Raw genomic sequence first — 23766 nt, 5'->3', positions numbered from 1 at the left:
TCCGGCCGGCAAATCGTATGAACACCTGCATATTTCCATGTTATGAAAGTATGATGTTTCAGAGCAACGACACGTAGAAGATTTATAAAAATGGTTCATAAGGCTCTAAGCACTATGGGACTTAACATCTGAGGTCATCAGTCCCCTAGACTTAGAACTACTTGAAACTAACCAACCTAAGGACATCGCACGCATCCATGCCCGAGGCAGGATTCGAACCTGCGACCGTAGCAGCCGCGTGGTTCCGGACTGAAGGGCGTAGAACCGCTCGGCCACAGCGGCCGGCACAATATTAATAAAAACACTTCGTTATTGGTATAATTTGTATAATTAAAGTCGCTTAATGACATGTCGCCAGTTAAATCCTTCATGAGATCTAAGAGTCAGGTCATCGTGGTTTAGTGGTTATGTGCGTTGATTTACGAAAGTAGCGACGTGTGAAGCAGATGGTTCGTGTTCAGCCGTCTTAATTTTTTTTTTTTTTTTTTTTTTTTTTTTTTTTTTTTTTTTTTTTTTTTTTTTTTTTTTTTTTTTTTTTGCATTTATGAAAGATTCCGTGACTTCCCTTCTAATTTAGTAGAAGTATGTTCTGTAATGTTTGATGCAGTATACATACAACAGTGCGCTCTCGGGAGTGATTGTGGTAAGTTCCTATGGGACCAAACTGCTGAGGTCATCGGTCCCTAGACTTCCACATTACTTAATCTAACTTAAACTAACTTAGGCTAAGGACAACACATACACACACATCCATGCCCGGGGGAGGACTCGAACCTCCGATGGGGGGAGACGCGCGAACTGCTGCAAGACGCCGTAGATCACGTGGCTACCCCGCGTGGCTCTCGTGAGTGAGTGGTCAATCTCCGTAATTTACAAATTAAACACGAAGCTCGCAAATCGAGTAAATGTTGAAAACACGTTGCCGGCCGCGGTGGTCTAGCGGTTCTAGGCGCGCAGTCCAGAACCGCGCGACTGCTGCGGTCGCAGGTTCGAATCCTGCCTCGGGCATGGATGTGTGTGATGTCCTTAGGTTAGTTAGGTTTAAGTAGTTCTAAGTTCTAGGGGACTGATGACCTCAGATGTTAAGTCCCATAGTGCTCAGAGCCATTTGAACCATTTTTTTTGAAAACACGTTGATCATCTGGTAAAACAAATCGCCACTCAGAATAAAAAACATAGACAAGACTCACATATTTACAAAAGAATTAAAAGGTAATGTAGTCTCAGTCATGTGTAAAGTATAAAAGAAGAACTCCTACGAGCTAGTTCTTTCGAAACACTTCTTTGCCAAGAAACGTGGTGTTCCCCTCAAGTGCCCAAGATGCTACTCCAGGTGGGTGTAAAATGAATGTGCGCAACGGAAAATAATAAACGTTAAAATGAAGATTTGGCGGTGTCTGATTACCCGCTGAAGCAGATCTTAGAATCTCTTAATTCTATAAATTACAATCTAAACATAAATGAATAATGAAGGTGACTAATCCTACTAAATGATAAACGTTGTTCCTGCTTGTATATTTTTTGTAGATTAACAAAACATTTAGATTACAAAGTTTACATTTCCTAAGTAAAGTTACTCATCAATTGCCCAACTCTGCCCATTATTAAGACTGCGTGGCCTAATATCAATAACCCGGAATGACTGACATCATCTACATACCAAACACTAGAAGACACTACTTTCGGAGATGTGGAACCTCAGTGGAAATAAACTAACGTGATCACAGCTGCTTAGCTTTTATAGCCCTAATAAGCCGAAGCAATTTGCGATAGCACCATGTGTAATCCGTCCGGTGCGTCGAAGTGATGGTTCTCGTACTCGTCTGCGACGATGGAAGAACTCCAGCCACAATAAAATTCTTGCAGACACTAGGACGGCAAAGGCGGTCCTCTGACTAATATACTCTATTACTGTCTTCTTCTCTCTGTGTTCTACAGACGAGAAACGCGAACTCCCAGCCACAAGGACGGAGTTCAGATAACGTCTCAACGTAAGTATAGGCAGAAGTGCTCTCAATCATTGAACGCTGCGTACTTAACGACGACTTTCAACCCAGAGTCAAAGTCCACAATCGTATAAGTTCGCAACAGTGCAGTGCCTAACTGTTCCAACTATAAACTCTCCTGAGAGCAAAGACAGCATGTCCGTCTGTTTCAACGAAGCTGTGTGCGACCGGCTGTCACACACGGGCGCTCACAACGGAAGACCTCATCTCTCCAGCGCTGGCTTCCCAGCAAGGCTTGACTCCCCACCCACGCCAACCAACCATATTTCAGTCTTTTGTCGTCCAGCGCGGAAAGTTTGTAAGGATAAACCTATAGTCGTACAATGGTTCGCTTCTGAGTAAAAATCCTTGGAAATAACCCAGCATGCGTATTTTCCGAGGTGCCGCTTCTTCGTTCCTCCCACCTGCGTCCAAGATTTTCAGCGTTTCCTAAGTATAATCCTTCTAGTTCGGCTACAACACCGGCCGGGCGCGACTCTATTGTGCTTCAGCGCTTGGATGCTACGACATCCGCTTTGCTATTTCCTTTGTTTAAGCAGGACCAACACATCTGTGTGGGCCTTCCACCTAGAGCGTCAGCTCCGCCAGCCGTTTTATTTCCATTGGCGTTCCAACCTCTACTACTATAGGCAATCATTCATTACGCCGTTTTTATAGTAATGACACTCCGTCACCATTCATGCAATAAACGTTAACAGTTATTTACAAGACGTATGTGACAATGTCAGTCTCCTTTATACAGGGTAAGTCACCTAACATTACCGCTGGATATATTTCGTAAACCACATCAAATACTGACGAATCGATTCCACAGACCGAACGTGAGGAGAGGGGCTAGTGTAATTGGTTAATACAAACCATAAAAAAATGCACGGAAGCATGTTTTTTAAAACAAACATACGTTTTTTTAAATCCCCGTTAGTTTTGTTAGCACATCTGAACATATAAACAAATACGTAATCAGTGCCGTTTGTTGCATTGTAAAATGTTAATTACATCCGGAGATATTGTAACCTAAAGTTGACGCTTGAGTACCACTCCTCCGCTGTTCGATTGTGTGTATCGGAGAGCACCGAATTACGTAGGGATCCAAAGGGAACGGTGATGGACCTTAGGTACCGAAGAGACTGGAACAGCACATTACGTCCACATGCTAACACCTTTTTATTGGTCTTTTTCACTGACGCACATGTACATTACCATGAGGGGTGAGGTACACGTACACACGTGGTTTCCGTTTTCAATTACGGAGTGGAATAGAGTGTGTCCCGACATGTCAGGCCAATAGATGTTCAATGTGGTGGCCATCATTTGCTGCACACAATTGCAATCTCTAGCGTAATGAATGTCGTACACGCCGCAGTACTTCTGGTGTAATGTCGCCGCAGGCTGCCACAATACGTTGTTTTATATCCTCTGAGGTTGTAGGCACATCACGGTACACATTCTCCTTTAACGTACCCCACAGAAAGAAGTCCAGAGGTGTAAGATCAGGAGAACGGGCTGGCCAATTTATGCGTCCTCCACGTCCTATGAAACGCCCGTCGAACATCCTGTCAAGGGTCAGCCTAGTGTTAATTGCGGAATGTGCAGGTGCACCATCATGCTGATACCACACACGTCGACGCGTTTCCAATGGGACACACTCTATTCCACTCCGTAATTGAAAACGGAAACCACGTGTGTACGTTTACCTCAGCCCTCATGGTAATGTACATGTGCGTCAGTGAAAAAGACCAATAAAAAGGTGTTAGCATGTGGACGTAATGTGCTGTTCCAGTCTCTTCTGTACCTAAGGTCCATCACCGTTCCCTTTGGATCCCTACGTAATTCGGTGCTCTCCGATACACACGATCGAACAGCGGAGGAGTGGTACTCAAGCGTCAACTTTAGGTTACAATATCTCCGGATGTAATCAACATTTTACAATGCAACAAACGGCACTAATTACGTATTTGTTTATATGTTCAGATGTGCTAACAAAACTAACGGGGTTCCATTTAAAAAAACGTAGGTTTGTGTTAAAAAACATACTTCCTTGCATTTTTTTTATGGTTTGTATTAACCAATTACACTAGCCCCTCTCCTCACGTTCGGTCTGTGGAATCGATTCGTCCGTATTTGATGTGGTTTACGAAATATATCCAGCGGTAACGTTAGGTGACTCACCCTGTATATTCATATATACGATGTACAACCTACCACATGATACCTAATTGAATTTGTACATCATGGCAAAGTATGTGGATGAGTGCTTGTAAGGTGCGACGTTATAGCCACCTTACAATCGTTGCAAACCCCACAGCGACCACGAGTGTCTATTGACAGCTCTCTTCGTTACCCTCATTCCACACTGACGATCCCTCAGTGGACCAGATATTAAAAATCAGTATTGTTCGCGATACTCTGAAGAAAAGTGAAACTGGAAATGTAGAGCTTGAAAGTGTGACAAGAGAAAGCAACGATTCGTCCCCGTTCACTCACCTCAGCTTCCTACGCATAGATATTTGCGATGCAGCCTGGAGCTCAGCGGGTGAATTGCGCATACCGGGAGTAAGCGTGGCGCCCATTGCAAATCCGACTGCAGTTCATATGCCGGTCGTTGCCTCCAGTAAATTCCTCCTCTGCCAATGCACTGCCCGTCTGTGACGTTATGACCGGCTTTCACTGCACTCGCAATGTCGCATTTTAGGTACAACAATAAAAGCTCCCATTGCAACGTGAGATCGGAATTTGCTCTCACTCGTAGAACAGAAATACGACGAGGGTAATAACACTTTTTTTAATTTTATTTTTAGTTCTCGTCCTAATCTGACCAAAACTATTTTTCACTTTCACTCCTGACGTACCGAATTAGTGCGTATAATTACTTCGTATGGACTATCTGTTTCTACTTAACTACTTCCAGTTCTTTTACATTACAGTCGTGTTCAGTTGGTTTCCCTTTTACAATTCGATGTTCTTCGAAATGGACACATACTTACACATTAATGTAACCCCCGCCAAGGTACGGCGTCGGCGTTCAGTAACTACTCACAGATGGCAGGTAGCTGCACTAGCAGTGGAGGATATAAAAAGCGTGTCGTGGGACGCGGAAAACTGTGCAGTCGCTGTTGTCATGCGGAAACGGAGCTATTTATGTGATTTCCAAAAAGGCATGATTATTGGCTTTCGGCCCAAGGGTGAAGAATTTGCGAAACGGCTAAGTCTGTATACCGTTCAGGGTCGCCGTGGTTAAAGTATACCATGCATACTAAACGGCGCTATCCGAAATCTGTGCCGAAACAACTGTGGCCCACAACGGGCCATAATGAAAGGAGTGCACGATGACTGCGGACGAACAGATGTGCAGCTGTTGAGCAATGGACCGCCTAGATGAAACAAGGGGCTACCAACAGTGTCTTCTCAATGACCGTTCAGCGAGCGTTGCTGCGTATGGGCCATCGCAACAGACGCCTGGTTCATGCAACCATGCTGACTAACCGTCATCGGTGACGAAGGTGGGATTTTCGCACCAGTACCTCAACTAGAGGTCCACTGATTGGCAACAGGTAGCCTTTACAGATGAATCACGTTTAAGCTGCATCGGACAGATAGTTTTGTCGTGTACGGCGTGAAATGTCACAAAGCAAACACCCTGCTGCAATCGTCGGAGGGGTGCTGGCAGCCGGCCGCTGTGACCGAGCAGTTCTAGGCGTTTCAGTCCGGAACCGAGCTACTGCTACGGTCACAGGTTCGAATCCTGCCTTGGGCATGGATGTGTGTGTTGTCCTTAGGTTAGTTAGGTTTAAGTAGTTCTAAGTTCAAGGGGACTGATGACCTCAGATGTTAAGTCCCATAGTCCTTAGAGCCATTTGAACTACTTTTTTTTTATCCGGACAGGAAGGGGAGGGTTATGGGGTGGGGAATGTTTTCGTGACATTCCCTGAGTGGTGTCGGGTCCTGAAAGGCACAACAGGTATTTGGGAACCATGCCGCTTGTTTTCCCTCGGCACAATGGTATCTACCAGCTGGACAATACAATGCGCCACACAGTTCTCAAGCTATGTGCGTGGTTCGAAGAGCAGCTGTATGGTTGTAGTGTGCTCCTCTGGCCGCCAAACTCCCCAATTTGAAAGTAGTTGAGCATCTGCAGGACCATTTCCATCGACCTCTTAGCGCCTTAAATCCTCAACCGCGAATCCTACGAGGGTTGCCCGGAACGCAATGCACCGCATTTCTTTTTCTTCAACAAAAAAAAAAATGTGTGTGAAATCTTATGGGACTTAACTGCTAAGGTCATCCCTAAGCTTACACACTACTTAACCAAAATCATCCTAAGGACAAGCACACACACCCATGCCCGAGGGAGGACTTGAACTTCCGCCGGGATCAGCCACACAGTCCATGACTGCAGCGCCTTAGACAGCTCCACTAATCCCGCGCGGGTTTCTTCAACAATTTCTTTATTGAACATAATGAGAATTACACACATCCTATTTTTCCAAATAATCTCCTTCCCGTTCTATGGCCTTCCTCCAGTGCGAAATAAGACCGTTTATACCCTGTCGGTACCAATGCTTGTCCTGGTGGCGGAGCCATTGTATTACTGTGTGAATCACCTCCTTATCGTCCTCGAAATGTTTTCTACAAATGGCATCCTTTAATGGCCCAAACAAGTGGAAGCCCTAGGGGGCTATATCAGGGCTGTAGGGTGGATGGGGTAACACAGTCCAATGCTGTTTTGCGATGTGTTCAGCAGTCCTCAGACTTTTGTGGGGCCCGCATCTCGTGGTCGTGCGGTAGCGTTCTCGCTTCCCACGCCGGGGTTCCCGGGTTCGATTCCCGGCGGGGTCAGGGATTTTCTCTGCCTCGTGATGGCTGGGTGTTGTGTGCCGTCCTTAGGTTAGTTAGGTTTAAGTAGTTCTAAGTTCTAGGGGACTTATGACCACAGCAGTTGAGTCCCATAGTGCTCAGAGCCATTTTGAACTTTTGTGGGGCCGAAAGTTATCGCGTTGCAGCAAAACATCTCCTGGGTTGCTGTGCCGCCTAAGTCGCCGGAACCGCGTTTTGAGTTTTATTAATGTGTTGACATATGCTTCTGAATTAATGGTACCGCCTCTTGGCATCGTATCAATGACAATCACACCTTCACAGTCCTAGAACACGGAGATCATGACTTTACCGGCGAAAGCAGTTGCTTTGAATTTTTTCTTCTGTAAGGAGTTGGAATGGCCCCATTTCATCAACTGTCGTTTTGTTTCGGGCTCAAAATGGTGAACCTACATTTTATCACCTGTCACAATCCGGGACGAGAAGGCCTCCCCATCAGCTTCAAAACATGGCAACAAATCAAGACAACTGTTTTTTCTATGAGATTTGTGATCCACACATCTTTCACGCACTTTTGAATATCCAAGAGTACGGATAATTGCATCCGCACTTCCTTTGTTGACCGACAGATGCAGTGGCAGCTGCCAAGTCGTAATGCGTGTGTCCTCGTGAATGACTTCATATTGCTGCAACATGTCACGTGTGACAGCCGTGGGTGGTCTCCTCGACAATCGTGGGGCTCCGCCGAACTGCCTTCTGATGACCTCACCCTCCGTGGCCAGCGACTAACTGTACTTCTGTCGACAGCAGATGCTCCATAGACTTTGAACAAGCGTTTGTGAATATTCCCCACAGTTTCTTTCTCTGCAGTAAGAAATTCAATGGCGACACGTTGCTTCTAATTTACATCACATACAGACGCTATTTTGAAACTGTTCTGCAGTGACGGAAACTTGGCGCGCTCATTCAGGAGACTTCAAATAATACATACGTAACGTTTCGCATTCGTAGGATTGTTTTCGGCTAGAAAAAAATGAGGTGCATTACTTTCTGGGCAACCATTGTAGCATAGCCTGGCCACTGCACTGCAGTCGGCAAGTCTGCACTGCCCTGTCGGTAACTCCCAGCATCTCACTGGAACTTTTCCTGCGCGTCTCGCAGCGGTCCGCGGTTGTTCAAATTTCTCTGAGCACTATGGGACGTAACATCTGAGGTCATCAGTCCCCTAGAACTCAGAACTACTTAAACCTAACTAACCTAAGGACATCACACACATCCATGCCCGAGGCAGGATTCGAACCTGCGACCGTAGCGGTCGCGCGGTTCCAGACTAGCGCCTAGAACCGCTCGGTCACTCCGGCCGGCTCACGTAGGAACAGAGCGACGTGAGTTCGCAAGACCTCTGTTTGCAGGATCCGTGTTGATTTTTATAGAGAAGATTTTTGTTCTCCAAACATTCATAATTCTTCAACATATAACACGTCCCAGCAAACTGACGTCAACTATATGGATTAATAATTATGTTCATCAGTCCTACAACCATTCTTGAAAACGGGAATAACCTGCACTTTTTTCCAGTCGCTAGGCACCCTTCGTTGCTCCAGAAATCTTCGATAAACTGCAGCTAGGAGGGGAACAAGTTCTTTCGCATGATCTCATTCCGTAAATCATATCTCTTGCAATAGCTATCCTCGTTTTTATTTTTGATTATGTGTCGTAACCTATGTACCTGAATTTATCAACTTGCTTCACTAACTCATCACAAATTTTCAGTTTTATTTTGCTTGACTACCTTGTAATGATCATTGCCTTAGTCTTTTCCATATTTATCTTCATTCCACATTTCTTACAGCTGGTTTTCATTTCTTTTAACGTTTCATTTTCAATCAGTAGTACCGCGTCATCTGGAAATATCATACATTTCCTTCCTCCTACTGTCGCTCGATACATTTATTGAAGGCAGTTCATAACTGAATCATCTAAATGGATGTTAAACAGAGTAATTAAAAAACAACGTTATCCCCCTCTCAATTTTAATTCCTTCTTTCATCTCATTGCCCCTTTTTACTTTTCGAGTGATATATAAGTTGCTTACTAGTCACTTTTCCTTCCAGTTTAGATAAAAAAAATTTCATCTATTTGACTCTGTCAAAACCTTTTTTCCAACTCAACAAGAGCTGCAGGAACTTCTCTACCGCCTTTGTATGTGTCCCCAATTATTCGTAAAAGTCCAGTGGAATCTCTTGTACCTTTCCCCTTGTCAAGATGAACTATCCTTCATCAATTTTTTATTGCAAATGTCTGTTTTCCTTAGTAGAATTTTTGCCGAATGATATACCAAACTTATTGCCATATATTGTAAACATTTTATGACATTTGTTTTCATCGCAACACTGAATCTGGCCACTGATCTTTCTCACAAATTTAAATGCAAATATTCAGTATTTCTGCGTTTTTTTGGCTTAAACCTTTGGTAGGATCATTCGGAATCCCATCTCCACTAGTTTATTTTCCAAGTGTCATGTCTTTAACTTCTTCCATATTATTGGAGGTCCTTTCTCCTCTTTGAACTATCCTTATTCGTCCTCCATATCCAAAGCACCGGGACGATCTCTTGCCCCATAGCATTCTTGTAAATACCTCTTCCATTCATTCATTCATTCATTATTCCTTTATTTTTTGCAATTTCATCATAGCTCTCATCTTTTTTCATCCACATAGTGTTCCCCTTCTTTCTCTAGACCATGTTATTTATTTGTAGGTACATTACAAACAGACTGCTTGAAAATAACAAAATATACTCCTGGAAATTGAAATAAGAACACCGTGAATTCATTGTCCCAGGAAGGGGAAACTTTATTGACACATTCCTGGGGTCAGATACATCACATGATCACACTGACAGAACCACAGGCACATAGACACAGGCAACAGAGCATGCACAATGTCGGTACTAGTACAGTGTATATCCACCTTTCGCAGCAATGCAGGCTGCTATTCTCCCATGGAGACGATCGTAGAGATGCTGGATGTAGTCCTGTGGAACGGCTTGCCATGCCATTTCCACCTGGCGCCTCAGTTGGACCAGCGTTCGTGCTGGACGTGCAGACCGCGTGAGACGACGCTTCATCCAGTCCCAAACATGCTCAATGGGGGACAGATCCGGAGATCTTGCTGGCCAGGGTAGTTGACTTACACCTTCTAGAGCACGTTGGGTGGCACGGGATACATGCGGACGTGCATTGTCCTGTTGGAACAGCAAGTTCCCTTGCCGGTCTAGGAATGGTAGAACTATGGGTTCGATGACGGTTTGGATGTACCGTGCACTATTCAGTGTCCCCTCGACGATCACCAGTGGTGTACGGCCAGTGTAGGAGATCGCTCCCCACACCATGATGCCGGGTGTTGGCCCTGTGTGCCTCGGTCGTATGCAGTCCTGATTGTGGCGCTCACCTGCACGGCGCCAAACACGCATACGACCATCATTGGCACCAAGGCAGAAGCGACTCTCATCGCTGAAGACGACACATCTCCATTCGTCCCTCCATTCACGCCTGTCGCGACACCACTGGAGGCGGGCTGCACGATGTTGGGGCGTGAGCGGAAGACAGCCTAACGGTGTGCGGGACCGTAGCCCAGCTTCATGGAGACGGTTGCGAATGGTCCTCGCCGATACCCCAGGAGCAACAGTGTCCCTAATTTGCTGGGAAGTGGCGGTGCGGTCCCCTACGGCACTGCGTAGGATCCTACGGTCTTGGCGTGCATCCGTGCGTCGCTGCGGTCCGGTCCCAGGTCGACGGGCACGTGCACCTTCCGCCGACCACTGGCGACAACATCGATGTACTGTGGAGACCTCACGCCCCACGTGTTGAGCAATTCGGCGGTACGTCCACCCGGCCTCCCACATTCCCACTATACGCCCTCGCTCAAAGTCCGTCAACTGCACATACGGTTCACGTCCACGCTGTCGCGGCATGCTACCAGTGTTAAAGACTGCGATGGAGCTCCGTATGCCACGGCAAACTGGCTGGCACTGACGGCGGCGGTGCACAAATGCTGCGCAGCTAGCGCCATTCGACGGCCAGCACCGCGGTTCCTGGTGTGTCCGCTGTGCCGTGCGTGTGATCATTGCTTGTACAGCCCTCTCGCAGTGTCCGGAGCAAGTATGGTGGGTCTGACACACCGGTGTCAATGTGTTCCTTTTTCCATTTCCAGGAGTGTAGTTTCTTCGATAAACGTGGCACACAGTAACTTACACAACTGAAAAGCCAGAAAGTTGTGACTCTAAGCATGACGCATAAATGGTGAAAACTGCAGCGTACGCATCGTGTGAGAAGGGTAACGAAACAGCGGCATCAGGAGTTTCCGCATTCACTGAACAAAAATTTAGCCAAGCGGCGTGTGAGCTGTAGTGTCGCTTGTGAAGTCGCAGAGGCGTAAGTCTGGCCCAGTATTCAACGTGGCAAAAGAGTTGCAACAGCCCAACCAACTCCCCGTCTGTCTTGCGCTGAACTGGGGGCGTGGTTAATGCGATGAAAGGTTGCAATTGATTGACATGGGTGTAACTGGCTGTCGTGCAGCACTTCTAGAATCTCGCTGTGCAACATTATCATATCATAGTGGCAGTGAAAGGCGATCATAGCCGAAAGGACATTCAGCCTTTATCCTCACTTCCTAGCTGAAAATTGCTTTCCTTTATTTTTAGATCGTCAGTCTTCTGACTGGTTTGATGCGGACCGCCACGAATTGCGCTCTTGTGGCAGCCTCTTGCACCCTACGTCCTCAATTGCTTGTATTCCAATCTCCCTTTTCCCCTACAATTTTAACCTTCTACAGCTCCTTCTCTTACTATATGAGTTATGCCCTAACGTCTTAACAAATACTCTATCATCCTATCCTTCCTTCTTTTCAACGTTTTTTGTACATTTCTCTCTTCCACGATTCTGAAGAGAACCACCTCATACCTTATAAGTCCACCTAATTTTAAGCATCGTTCTGTAGCATCACATCGCAAACAGCTCAGTTCTCTTCTTTCCCTATTTTCCCGCGCTCCATGATCCGCTACTGTAATATACTGTGCTCGAAAATGCCTTCTCAGATACTTCTTCCTCAAATTAAGGTCTGTGTTTAACGCAGGTTCTTTTAGCCAAGACTGCCCTCTTTGGCTGTGTAGGGTCCTACTTGCTTCATCCGTCATCTCTTATTTTGTTTACCGAGTAGCTGAATTTCGTATCTTCGTCTGCTTTGCGGTCATTTAATTTGACTGTATCGCGGTCACCAATTCTGGTTGTATTACGTGAATATTAGGAGCACAGTTGCACGTAAAACACTCTTTCACGCACGACACTACGATGTTACCTTTTTAGAGTGGCAATTGACATGTCATCGGGAGCTGAACATTACCAAATTTTGTTGGTATTTGAATGATACACATAGCAGTACATTGCCAGTGGAGATGTCGAGTTTGTGTGTAACATGACTCAAATGTGGCAATTGGCTTGAGTCTACCCTTCGACACAGCGCACTTTGTCATATGCGGCGGACGTCCTTGCCTGGCCTTATCTTTACTCGTCTGGCATATCTGTCCTGCGCTATTAAAACAACACGTTGTACTAGCATCACACATGCTTCGTAAACTTTCACTAGTTGGCGATGAAATGAAGCTTTAAACTCCTTATTACACTTGGCACTTGAATCGTCGACTACGTATCCATCACCACCTCCGTCTTCAAACCATATTACGTATTGCTGTGGTGCAATTACCTCCATCTACCGACAGCGTTAGAAATCTTTGCTCGCCTCTTCTATCTAGACAAAGAGTTTAATTCACACGAGATATTTATCCATCGGTCAGAGATTTTGTTATCATACTTACTCAACAATCCTCGTACTGAAGAGTAGATTTAGAAAGACGTGTGACTCACAAACCTGGTTGCAATGACACATAACTCATCCATGCGCACTGACCCGTTGAAGAGCCACAGTTCCAGATTCGGTGCTGCTACAAGTATACCTTACAGTTCGTAAGCATTTGCAACGCCTTCGAGAATTCGCTTGTGGAAAACATCCCCGAAGCCACACCAAATTTTTGTCGCCAAACAAGTAACTCGCTGGAAAGGGCAAACTAAATACTAGTGTTCCAGCTGGAAGTCAGTCATCCATACCGACAAGTTTTGAAGTTCACGAACGCTACATACGATGAAATGCTACAGAGCAGATCTGGCCTAAGGCGTACAGCAGTCTCGTGGGGTCAGTTGTCATTCCCGCCCAGATCCCGAATGTGAACGAATTTGGATGCGAGGGGTACTCCTAGAGCAGAGCCTGCCAAACAGGCTTCTTCAACCTGTCACAGGACCACCTGTTTGCTTGTAATATGAACTATGTTACATAATCATTTTGTTGAGAATTCAGTAAGGCATTACGTTCATTTATTCACTTGTCGAAACACCGGAGAACTTGAGAAGCTACGTCTCTCGGTGTGGACTGAGATGGGTTCACTTTCATGTCACTTTTGAGGGCGATGTAAAAGTGTCTGACATGTAGTTTCTGTAAACATATTGCGTGTAGCAGCGATCACGATGAACAGTAATCAAATACTATACAGGGTGTTTTAGAAATTATGGTGAATTTTTATGGATATGGCAGGAATTATCATTCAAAACAAAGAAATCACGTAAACATATACTCTAAAACGGATATCTTAAGAGCTGTGAGCAATTCTTGATCTTCGATGTTGTGAAACAAATCTCTTCTACTGCAAGGTCGTTTCTTTCCATATTTTGGGAAGCAGGATTATGCACCAAAACAAGAAAAAATGTCCGGTAAACATGTACTCTAAAATGCGTACCTTAAGAGCTACGACCACTTGTTCATCTTTGCTAATTTGAAACACATATCTTCTGATGAACAAGTTCTCATAACTGTTGTGTCCTGCCTACTCGTCGAATATGGGGTGCTTAGGAAACGCGCTTTCTCGGATCGCTAGACAACAATTCAAGCAAATCGTATTAATGCATTTTTACTACAGTAGGATAAATGAGGTCACTTCAGAATTTACAATGATATGTCGCAGGCAATGGGCGACAGGCAATATAAGAAATCTCGCCAGTACAGACGACGCCTAATGATGATGTTTAGTTTGTGGGGCGCTCAACCAAGCGGTCATCGGAGCCCGTACAAAGTCCCAACTTTTACACAGTCCCAATTTTTTTCACAGTTCAATCTAGACACCGTCACGAATGATGATGATGATGAGGAGGAGGAGGATCAAATGAAGGGGACAACACAAACACCCAGTCCTCGAGCAGAGAAAATCCCCCACCCGGCTGGGAATCGAACCCGGGAACACGTGGTCTAGAGGCGGCAACGCTAGCTACTAGACCAAGAGCTGCGGACACGATGTCTAATACAAGTGAAATTATACAGTTCCTAAGTCGGTGCTGTAGAGCTCGTAGAGCGGCTAGTCTTGACTGGCCGCTTCGTAGGCAGGTTGGTGTGGCCGAGCGGTTCTAGGCGCTTCGGTCTGGAACTGCGCGACCGCTACGGTCGCACGTTGGCATCCTCCCTCGGGCATGGATGTGTGTGATGTCCTTAGGTTAGTTAGGTTTAAGTAGTTCTAAGTTCTAGGGGACTGATGAACTCAGATGTTAAGTCCCATAGTGCTCAGAGCCATTTGAACCATTTGAATCCTCTTCGTATAAATGCCGCTGGTGTCTCGTTGTCGCCCTAGAGAGGGGTCGGTCAACTTACTATTGGATGACGTCTTCTTCGCGGCCCTTTCTGCTCCACCGAACGGCATGCCTGGCATGCCGCTGCTTGACGTTACGCCGGTACCGTAACTTCTAATGTAAGCATTTTAGAGCACTTGTTTACGGGACTTTTTTCTTATTTTGGTCTATAGTACCACTTCCTAAAATATGGAAAGCAAAGAGCTTGCATTTGAATAGATTTGTTTCACAGTATCGAAGATTAAGAATTGCTCATGCCTCTTAAGGAATGCGTTTTAGAGCCCTTGTTTACTTGACTTTTGTTTCAAATGACCACTCCTGTCGTATTCCTGTATATTGACCAGCACTTATGAAACAGTCTGTATAGAACGGTTTTGATCGCATAAAAAACCTTTTATTCGTAAGCGGTCACCGGTTTCGACCCTATGTGGGTCATCCTCAGATTAAAACATCAAATCTCCGACATTACTGTGACCAGAAAAAGATCCTGCGTGAAAGGGACCAACGACGACTCAAGAGAATCGTTCAACGTGACAGAAGTGCAGTCCTTTCGAAAACTGCCGCAGATTTTCAGTGCTGGCCCATCAACAAGCGTCAGCGTGCCAACCATTCAACGGAACACCATCGCTATGGACTTTTGTTGGTGAAGGCCCGTTCGTGTACCCTTGATGACTGCACGACACAAAGCTTTACGCCTCGCCGCCGGCCGCTGGTGGCCGAGCGGTTCTAGGCGCTTCAGTCTGGAACCTCGCGACCGCTACGGTCGCAGCTTCGAATCCTGCCTCGGGCATGGATGTGTGTGATGTCCTTAGATGGTTAGGTTTAAGTAGTTCTAAGCTCTAGGGGACTGATGACCTCAGATGTTAAGTCCCATCCCGCCTCGCCTGGGCCCAACATTGGACTAATGATAAGTGGAAACATCTTGATTGGTCGGACGAGTCTCGTTTCAGATTGTATCGAGCGGATGGGTGTGTACGGGTATGGAGAAAACCTCGTGAATCCGTGAACTCCGCATGCCAGCAAGGGACTGTTCAAGCAGGTGGAGAGTTTGTAATGGTGTGGGGCGTGTGCAGTTGTAGTGATGTGAGACCCCTGGTACGTCTAGATACGACTCTGACAGGTGATACTAACAGAGGCATCCTATATGATCACCTGCTCCCATTCATGCCCTCTGTGCATTCCGACGGACTTGCGCAATTCCTGCAGGACAATGCGACTCCCCAGACGTCGAGAATTGCTACAGGGTGTCTTCAGGAACACTCGTCAGAGTTTAAACACTTCTGCTGGCGACCAAACTCCACAAACATGAACATTGTTGAGGAAAGGAAAGGAAATTTGTGGTAAGGTCTTATGGGACCGAAATGCTGACGCCATCGGATCATACTCTGCAATTTAGACTACAAACAGAGAGAAACATCTAATATAGTAAACACCAAGTTAAAAGTAACGCATCGCTGTATGAGATACACAGAGAGTGGATGGTGTTTGCAGGTGGTGCGGCTGGTGCTGGCGGGTCAGCTGCTGGCGCCACCCGAGGACTGCCCGCCGCTGGCGAGCCAAATGATGCTGCACTGCTGGCGCATGGAGCCGCGCGACCGCCCGCGCTTCCCGGACATGGCAGCCAGGCTGGCCGAGGCGCAGCCCCGCCTCCCACTGCCGCCCGGCGGCTTCCCGCTGCCTGCTCCTGCCGCCTCCGCCTCCACCTCCGCCCCCGGCGCCGCCTCCTCCGCCTCTGGCGCGACTTCTCCCAGCAGCACGGACATCTTGGACGGCGACAACTATCTGCTGCCGTCGCCCTCCGCCAGGGATTACTTGCAGCCGCTGCCAGACTGAGGCTCCGCCCCCAGTGCAGACTCCCCCACCGCCCTCACGGCGGGGAGATTCTGTCTGCCGCACAGTGGATCTCGCCCTCAGGTCTCCGCAAAAACTCGCGAACCGGCCCGCCTCGGTGGAGGCTGCCTCGGACGATTTTCAGGACCACTGAAGGCATCGGTCTTGCCCACGGTGTCGTACACCCACCTAGCGTCGTGTCCAGCCTCGCCCACCTCGTGCGCGGATGTCCGACCCGTAATGGACTCCATTGTCTATAGTACAAACGATCAGGTGGTTTACATAGCTGCCGGACCAGGTGATGGGGAACTTGTTGGCCACCGGCCGTGCCAAATGCCAGCAATGCAATGAGTTTTTTCGTATCATTTCACACAACTCAGTTCACGACAAACACGTGCCGTATTTAAATTCACATCTTTGGCGGCTGATTCAGTAGCTACCCTCAGCGAAAATATATGATGACAAGAGGACATGAATCTTCATCCCATTGTTTTGTTAATGGGCGTCGCGTCCAAAATAATTTGAACTGTCTTTGTGAAATACTTCAAGTTCGTTTCACGAATCTTTATTGTTAAGTTGTGAATACGTGGTTCATGTTAGCATGGAAATTGCCTAATTTTTGAGTGAGAGGTGTTAAAGATACAGCTCTTTTGAATGATTGTTAAAACTGGTTGAAAACGCAGAACTCATGTCGTGTGCTTTACAGTAGTTAGCGACGTACTGTTCCTTAACCGCCTTTGAATTAATTACTGTTCACTGTCATCAATTGCGCAGCAAGCTGTAACTCACTACTTAATACTACTCGTACCTACCACTTCTGTCAGGCAAATTTCAACCTCCTCCTACCATCTGCAGATGGTGGACCCAAACTGACCGTCGTAGATATTCGTCAGACGCCCTTATCCCTTGTTTCCGAAGCCGGAAATTCCTCAGAAATTTATCTAACAACCGACGTTCGGCCACTTCTGAAACAGAGTTTCTTGTAAATACTGATTCTTCTTCGTGAAACTAGGATCTGCAAGGAAGTCGTGGAAACAAATTACCATATAGCCATATCGATCTCTCTTAGCCATCACACGTGTGTCATTTGTTACATTTTATGTGTCAGTGTTCGTCGAGACCTGTCCTATACTAGGGTACTGTGCGTTACAAGTACAACAGTGTAAAGTGAAATACGTGCGGATACGCCTCCGTTGGAACAATACCAAAGAAGTTCTTCATCTCCATTTTCAGAGGGACTACAGTGCATCATAAAGACTCCTAGTCAATAATAGGTGAGTGCTTCACGAAATACCTCATATCCCTTGCGAAGAGTATCGTCTTCCGTTTATGGGAAACTGTGGCACTCACCTGACAGTTTTTCTCTTAATGTGTGTACCTTTCTACAGAGAAATCTTTGCTCAAATACACCTTTATACTCATTTTCGTATACAAATACGTTGTTGCGTGTTTTACGCTGTGCAGTGTTGAGTTTATATAAATAAAGCAATCGTTAAAAATATTTTAAAAAATAGTAGTCCTGTCCTGTGTACCAAAAATAGAAACTACATTAAACTATTGTGCCAATAATTAAAACACCTAGACCTACTATAGAAGTAAGAAATTCTCAAATACAATTATATGTGTTGTTTGTCACTCAGTAATTTTAATGTTAAGTTTTCTGGATGTATTTATGTGGAATAAAGTGTTACCTGTTTCCTACACTAATTTAAAGAATTTTCATTCCGAGACTCAAGATAATGAAGATATTGCTTTCGAAGCATATAGCAAAACATATGACAAAGATTTAGCGTTGTTGTTGTGCGCCGGCCGGTGTGGCCGAGCGGTTCTAGGCGCTACAGTCTGGAGCCGCGCGACCGCTACGGTCGCAGGTTCGAATCCTGCCTCGGGCATGGATGTGTGTGATGTCCTTAGGTTACTTAGGTTTAAGTAGTTCTAAGTTCTAGGGGACTGATGACCTCAGTAGTTAGGTCCCATAGTGCTCAGAGCCATTTGAACCATTTTTTTGTTGTTATGCCAAACTTGTCATCAAATTCAGTAGAAATAATGGTGAGTAAATTTCAAAAGAAAAATTTGGGTACTTCGGCATTCGGACACAACTATTTTGTTTATTTGGTAAAAAAATTGACATCTGAGTCAACTAATCAAACGGTAGATACATATATAATCTTTAATACTGCACTGACGGAGATGTGTCATACAACTTCTTACCTCAATCTGAAATGGAAGTAAACTCGGCTGCCCTATAGTAGCTTTCCAAAATCACAACAGCTGTTGCAAGAAAGCAGTTAGTGGAACTATTTGGTTTTTGACAGTGTCCAGTTTCATTTTACGAACGTGCTTATCTAAATTTATTAGTTCATCTTCAAACAACGATTAAAATGGAAAGTCTAAATATGTTGTTTCCCCTACGAAATCGACTATATATCCTCAGATAAGTACTGGGTCTGTCGAAATAAAATATGAGACAACGAAATACGTCGTAGGCCGCCTAAATAGAATTACTCTCCATGTGGGTCAGAAAAAAACACGCCGCACCTGGTATTACATGTGATCACGAGGACAAGAGACTTCTTTCTTATTTTTTCTGTACCCCATCTGGTTTTGTGATGAGACCATAAAAGGGACCCCCAACTCTTGTGATTCTCCTGAAAATTTTCCTACTTATCCTCTATACTACGCAGATATTATTAAAATGGAATTTCATTACGTATTAACATAATTTTTGAATATTATTTACAGGATCATTATGAATCATTCCTCAAAATTCTAACTCCACCCTTCGCTTGGGTCCTTTTAAGTTCACAACTGAAATGTGATATTTACATACTATCTGAAGCACAAATGCATTTGACATGTTTATATGAAAAGACGTTACTAAAACACAGATCGAAATTCGGTAAACAACCAAACCATGTACACATAAATAAAATACCCACAAATATAAATCAAATTCAAAAGCAGAAATGTGTGTGTTTCAGGAAATAAGTTTGCCAGACGAATATAATAGGTGCCACAAAACGGAGTCATTCAAAAATCTGTCAAACATAAAATATAAAATTATCGATAACTAGGTAGCTAAACTGAAGCACCAAAGAAACTGGTATAGGCATGCGTATTCAAATACAGAGTTATGTAAACAGGCAGAATCCGCCCGGTTAGCCGTGCGGCCAAACGTACTGCTTTGCGGGCGTTAAGGCATGCCTGTCCCCGGCACGAATCCACCCGGCGGATTAGTGTCGAGGTCCGGTGTGCCGGCCAGTCTGTGGATGGTTTTTAAGCCGGTTTTCCATCTGCCTCGGCGAATGCGGGCTGGTTGCCCTTATTCCGCCTCAGTTGCACTATGTCGACAATTGCTGCGAAAACACTGTCTCCATGTACGCGTACACCATAATTACTCTACTATGCAAACATTTGGGGTTACACTCGTCTGCTGTAAGACGTTCCCGGGGAGGAGGTGGGGGGGGGGGGGGGGGGGGCGGTTCCTCTGGGGGCCGAACCGCACAATAACCCTGAGTCCGGTGTAGGGCGGCGGAGGGGTGAGTGGACTGCTGTAACCTGTTGTGGGATTGTGAACCACTAAGGGCTACGGTGGGGCGTTGCCTCTCCGTCGTTTCTAGCTCCCCGCTTCCATACAATGCAATACAATTCAAACAGGCAGAATACGGTGCTGTGGTTGGCAACGCCTATATAAGACGACAAGTGTCTGGCGCAGCTGTTTAGATCGGTTACTGTTGCTATAATGGTCAGTTATCAAGATTTCAGTGAGTTTGAACTTGATGTTATAGTCGGCATACGAGCGATGGAACACAGCATCTCCGAGGAAGCGATGAAGTAGGGATTTTCCCGTACGACCAACGACTCCACCCTGAATATCAATACTTAAAACATCAAATCTCCGACATCACCGTGGCCAGAATAAGATCCCGCACGAACAGGACTAACGACGAGAATCGTTCAACGTGACAGAAGTGCAATCCTTTCGCAAATTGCTGCAGATTTTCAGTGCTGGCCCATCAACAAGTGTCAGCGTGCAAACCATTCGACGAAATATAATCGATATGGACTTTTGGAGCCAAAGGGCCGTTCGTATACCCTTTATGACTGCACGCCTCGGCTGGACCCGTCAACACCGACATTGCACTATTGATGAGTGGAAACATCTTGCCTGGTCGGACGAGTCTCGTTTCAGTTTGTACCGAGCGGATGAACGTGTACGGGTATGGAGACAACCTCATGAATCCATGGACCCTGCGTGTCAGAAGGGGACTGTTCAAGCTGGTGGAGGCTCAGTCATTACGGGGAGCGTGTGCAGTTGGAGTGATATGAGAACCCTGATACGTCTAGATACGACTCTGACAGGTGATACGTGCGGAGGTATCCTATCTGATTACGTGCTCCCATTAATGTCCTCTATGCATTCCGACGGACTTGCGCAATTCCAACAGGATAATACGACACCCCAGACGTCCAGAAGTGCTACAGAGTGGCTTCATAAACTCTCTTCCAAGTTTAAACACTTCCGCTGGCGACCAAACTCGCCAAATACGAACATTACTGAGGAAAGGAAATTTCTGGTAAGTTCATATTGGACCAAACTGCTGACGCCATCGGTCCCTAAACTTATGTACTACTTAATCTAACGTAAACTAATTTACGCTAAAGACAACACACACACGCATACCCGAGTGAGGACTCGAACCTCCGACGGGGGAGCCGAGCGGACCGTGACAATGCCCCTAGACCTCTCGGCTACCACGCTCGGCATTATTGAGCATTCATTAAACCATAGACCTAACCATGTTGCACAAAACAAACATAGCGAACAACTTTATGAACTCTTCACCTCTAGAAGTATCTAACAATTAACAAAAACATCAGTAAACATCAATGAAACACCCATATGTTAACTAATACAATCAACAGCGAGATTAGTCCTTGTTAAGCACCCAGTTAAACTATGGCAGGTACAGTTCTGAGCTATAGAAATAACACAAAATGACAATCAAATTGCAATGTTCCAAAACACTCAGCAACATCAATAAAATAACAGTTTTTAATCTTAGGAAAAACACAATGTACAGTTAATCATTTTTTCATAATGAATAAATCCGCTCCACTTATACTTGGAAAGACCTTTATTCGGATAAAATCGTACACAAGAACCTGGTTTTGGGATGTATATGCCATCTTCAGGCACCACAAGAAACACGTAAAACTAAGAAGGACTCTTCAAATAATTAGTCAACATTAAAAGGGACCACAGAAATACGAATATCAGGTTATACCTTGATAGCGCACGAGGAAGTCGTACCAGTCACGTAAAAAATCTAGAAAATTTATCAAGTAGCGCGCGAGAAGCTGTGCGGGTGACGCATGAAATTGTTCTCTGATTCAAACAGTACGCGGGCCGCTGTGGCCGAGCGGATCTAGGCGCTTCAGTCTGGAACCGCGCTGCTGTTACGGTCGCAGGTTGGAATCCTGCCTCGGGCAAGGATGTGTGTAATGTCCTTAGGTTAGTTAGGTTTAAGTAGTTCTTTGTCTGGGCGACTGATAACCTCAGATGTTAAGTCTCATAGTGCTCAGAGCCATTTGAACCATCAAACAGTACAACACCGAGTGAACATGGCCTAGCCGAAAGATACATGAATGTAACAGCAAATAAGCACATATTATCAGCCTAATGTAACTTACGAACTAACTGCGAACGTCTAGACATGTGGCGTGGGCTTAAGGTATTAAAACTAAGGCATAAAAGCCGTAGAACGCCAATTTGTGATTCTCGGAAGTAGTTTACCATGCAAGTGCAGAGCCCGCCGCATATCGTGGAAGTCCAGCAAAACCGGTCAATAGACTGCCGCACGAACCACAGTCAGGCTCCTGTGTGCACACAGTTTACTCGTATGTCAGAGAGTGGCCGTCACAGGATCTAATATCGAGGGCGGGAGGAACCAAGAACTCATAGCTAATAACACGGTCGCATCCCCACGTTTCCTCCAAACGCCACCCGCTGCTAATAACGCTAAACTACCTCGCTTATGCATGGTATTAGCTAAGATAGGCCTAGTACAGAGCAAACAACCACAGCAAGACATAAAATGTATAATGCAATTATCAATAAATAAAAATAATAAAAAGGTGTAATGCAATTATCAATAAATAAAAATAATAAAACAGTACTACAAAATATGAAATTAATAAAACCATAGTATAAAATATAAAAGGGGCTAGACCGACATACCACAAATTAAACATATTAGCGGAAGATATGTCAATATGTAAGTGCGTCATATTAAGAATGAAAGGCTATGGATATGGGTAGTGAAACACAACGTATAGAGTAACCTATGTAATTGCATAAAATCTACAGTAACGGGGAATCCAGCACGACCAGTAAACACCCAAAAATGCTAAATATATACATAGCTGCAGAGTTAAACATTATGATTATGCTGAGGAACAATATATTACGTACAGCCTACTACAAGAAAACTTGACACAAGTTTCCCCGTATGACTTTCTCGTATGCAATCAAGGTGTAATCTGATACATTTGTGTGGGCCCTTTTAATGTTAATTAACTTTATGAAGAATCCCCCTTAGTTTTACTTGTTTTTTGTGCAGCCTGAAGATGGGATATACATCCTGAAACCCGGGTCATGTGTAAGATTTTACGCAAATAAAGGATTTGTCAAGTACAATTGCGACAGATTCATTCATCATGAAAAATTTTAGAAATAGTTGTGTGTTCCCGCAGTGAGTATGTTACGCGATTCCTCTGTTTGTCGAGCTCCAAAATACATAACAGGCCTCATTTAATCTAAGCTCACAGACTTCTATTACAGCCAGAAGAAAAGGCAGATCCAGGCACTTAATACTATATCAGAACCAGTATTTACAGCAACTGATGAATCTAGACAAAAGCCGCGCGGGGTAGCCGTGCGGTCTGCGGCGTCGTGTCACGGTTCGCGCGGCTCCCCTTGTCGGAAGTTCGAGTCCTCCCTCGGACATGGGTGTGTGTGTTGTCGTTAGCGTAAGTTAGTTTAAGTTAGATTAAGTAGTGCGTAAACCTAGGGACCGATGACCCAGCAGTTTGGTCCCATAGTCCTTACCACAAATTTCCAAATTTCTTGACAAAACAAGCCAGCGTGGGTGTCAACAGACATGTTAAGCAGAATGCGGAAATGTCAGAAACGGATGTTCCGAAACGTGGTCACCATTTCAAATCCCCTGGTGATGGCACTTGACACACAAGGTGGAGTCAGCAGCAGCAAATCTGTCAGTCCGCCCACCTTCTGCCAGCCACTAACTGGTGCTATTGGAGACCCACATATTTTCGCAGAATTAAGTCCTAGCAGCAAGTCCAAATGTTCATGCAATTCTACACAGTCC

The 23766-nt window shown here is 45.3% G+C and overlaps 1 protein-coding gene across 3 annotated transcripts in view; it reads left to right on the top strand.

The window, feature by feature from the left end:
- The window catches only part of LOC124794863 (tyrosine-protein kinase transmembrane receptor Ror-like), a 659017-nt gene extending 641141 nt beyond the window's left edge, over positions 1 to 17876 (top strand). For all 3 annotated transcript variants that reach the window (XM_047258536.1, XM_047258535.1, XM_047258538.1), the window contains exon 10: positions 16037 to 17876. In XM_047258536.1, coding sequence (XP_047114492.1) covers positions 16037 to 16378 — 342 coding nt within the window. In that variant the 3' untranslated portion in view covers positions 16379 to 17876. The remainder of the gene's footprint in view (positions 1 to 16036) is intronic.
- Positions 17877 to 23766: the final 5890 nt, after the last annotated feature.

This window comes from Schistocerca piceifrons, chromosome 4 (genome assembly GCF_021461385.2).
Source record: "Schistocerca piceifrons isolate TAMUIC-IGC-003096 chromosome 4, iqSchPice1.1, whole genome shotgun sequence".
NCBI classification, from domain to species: domain Eukaryota; kingdom Metazoa; phylum Arthropoda; class Insecta; order Orthoptera; family Acrididae; genus Schistocerca; species Schistocerca piceifrons.
The sequence above is the reverse complement of the archived record's forward strand: the minus strand, read 5'-3'. Positions and strand labels throughout refer to the sequence as shown.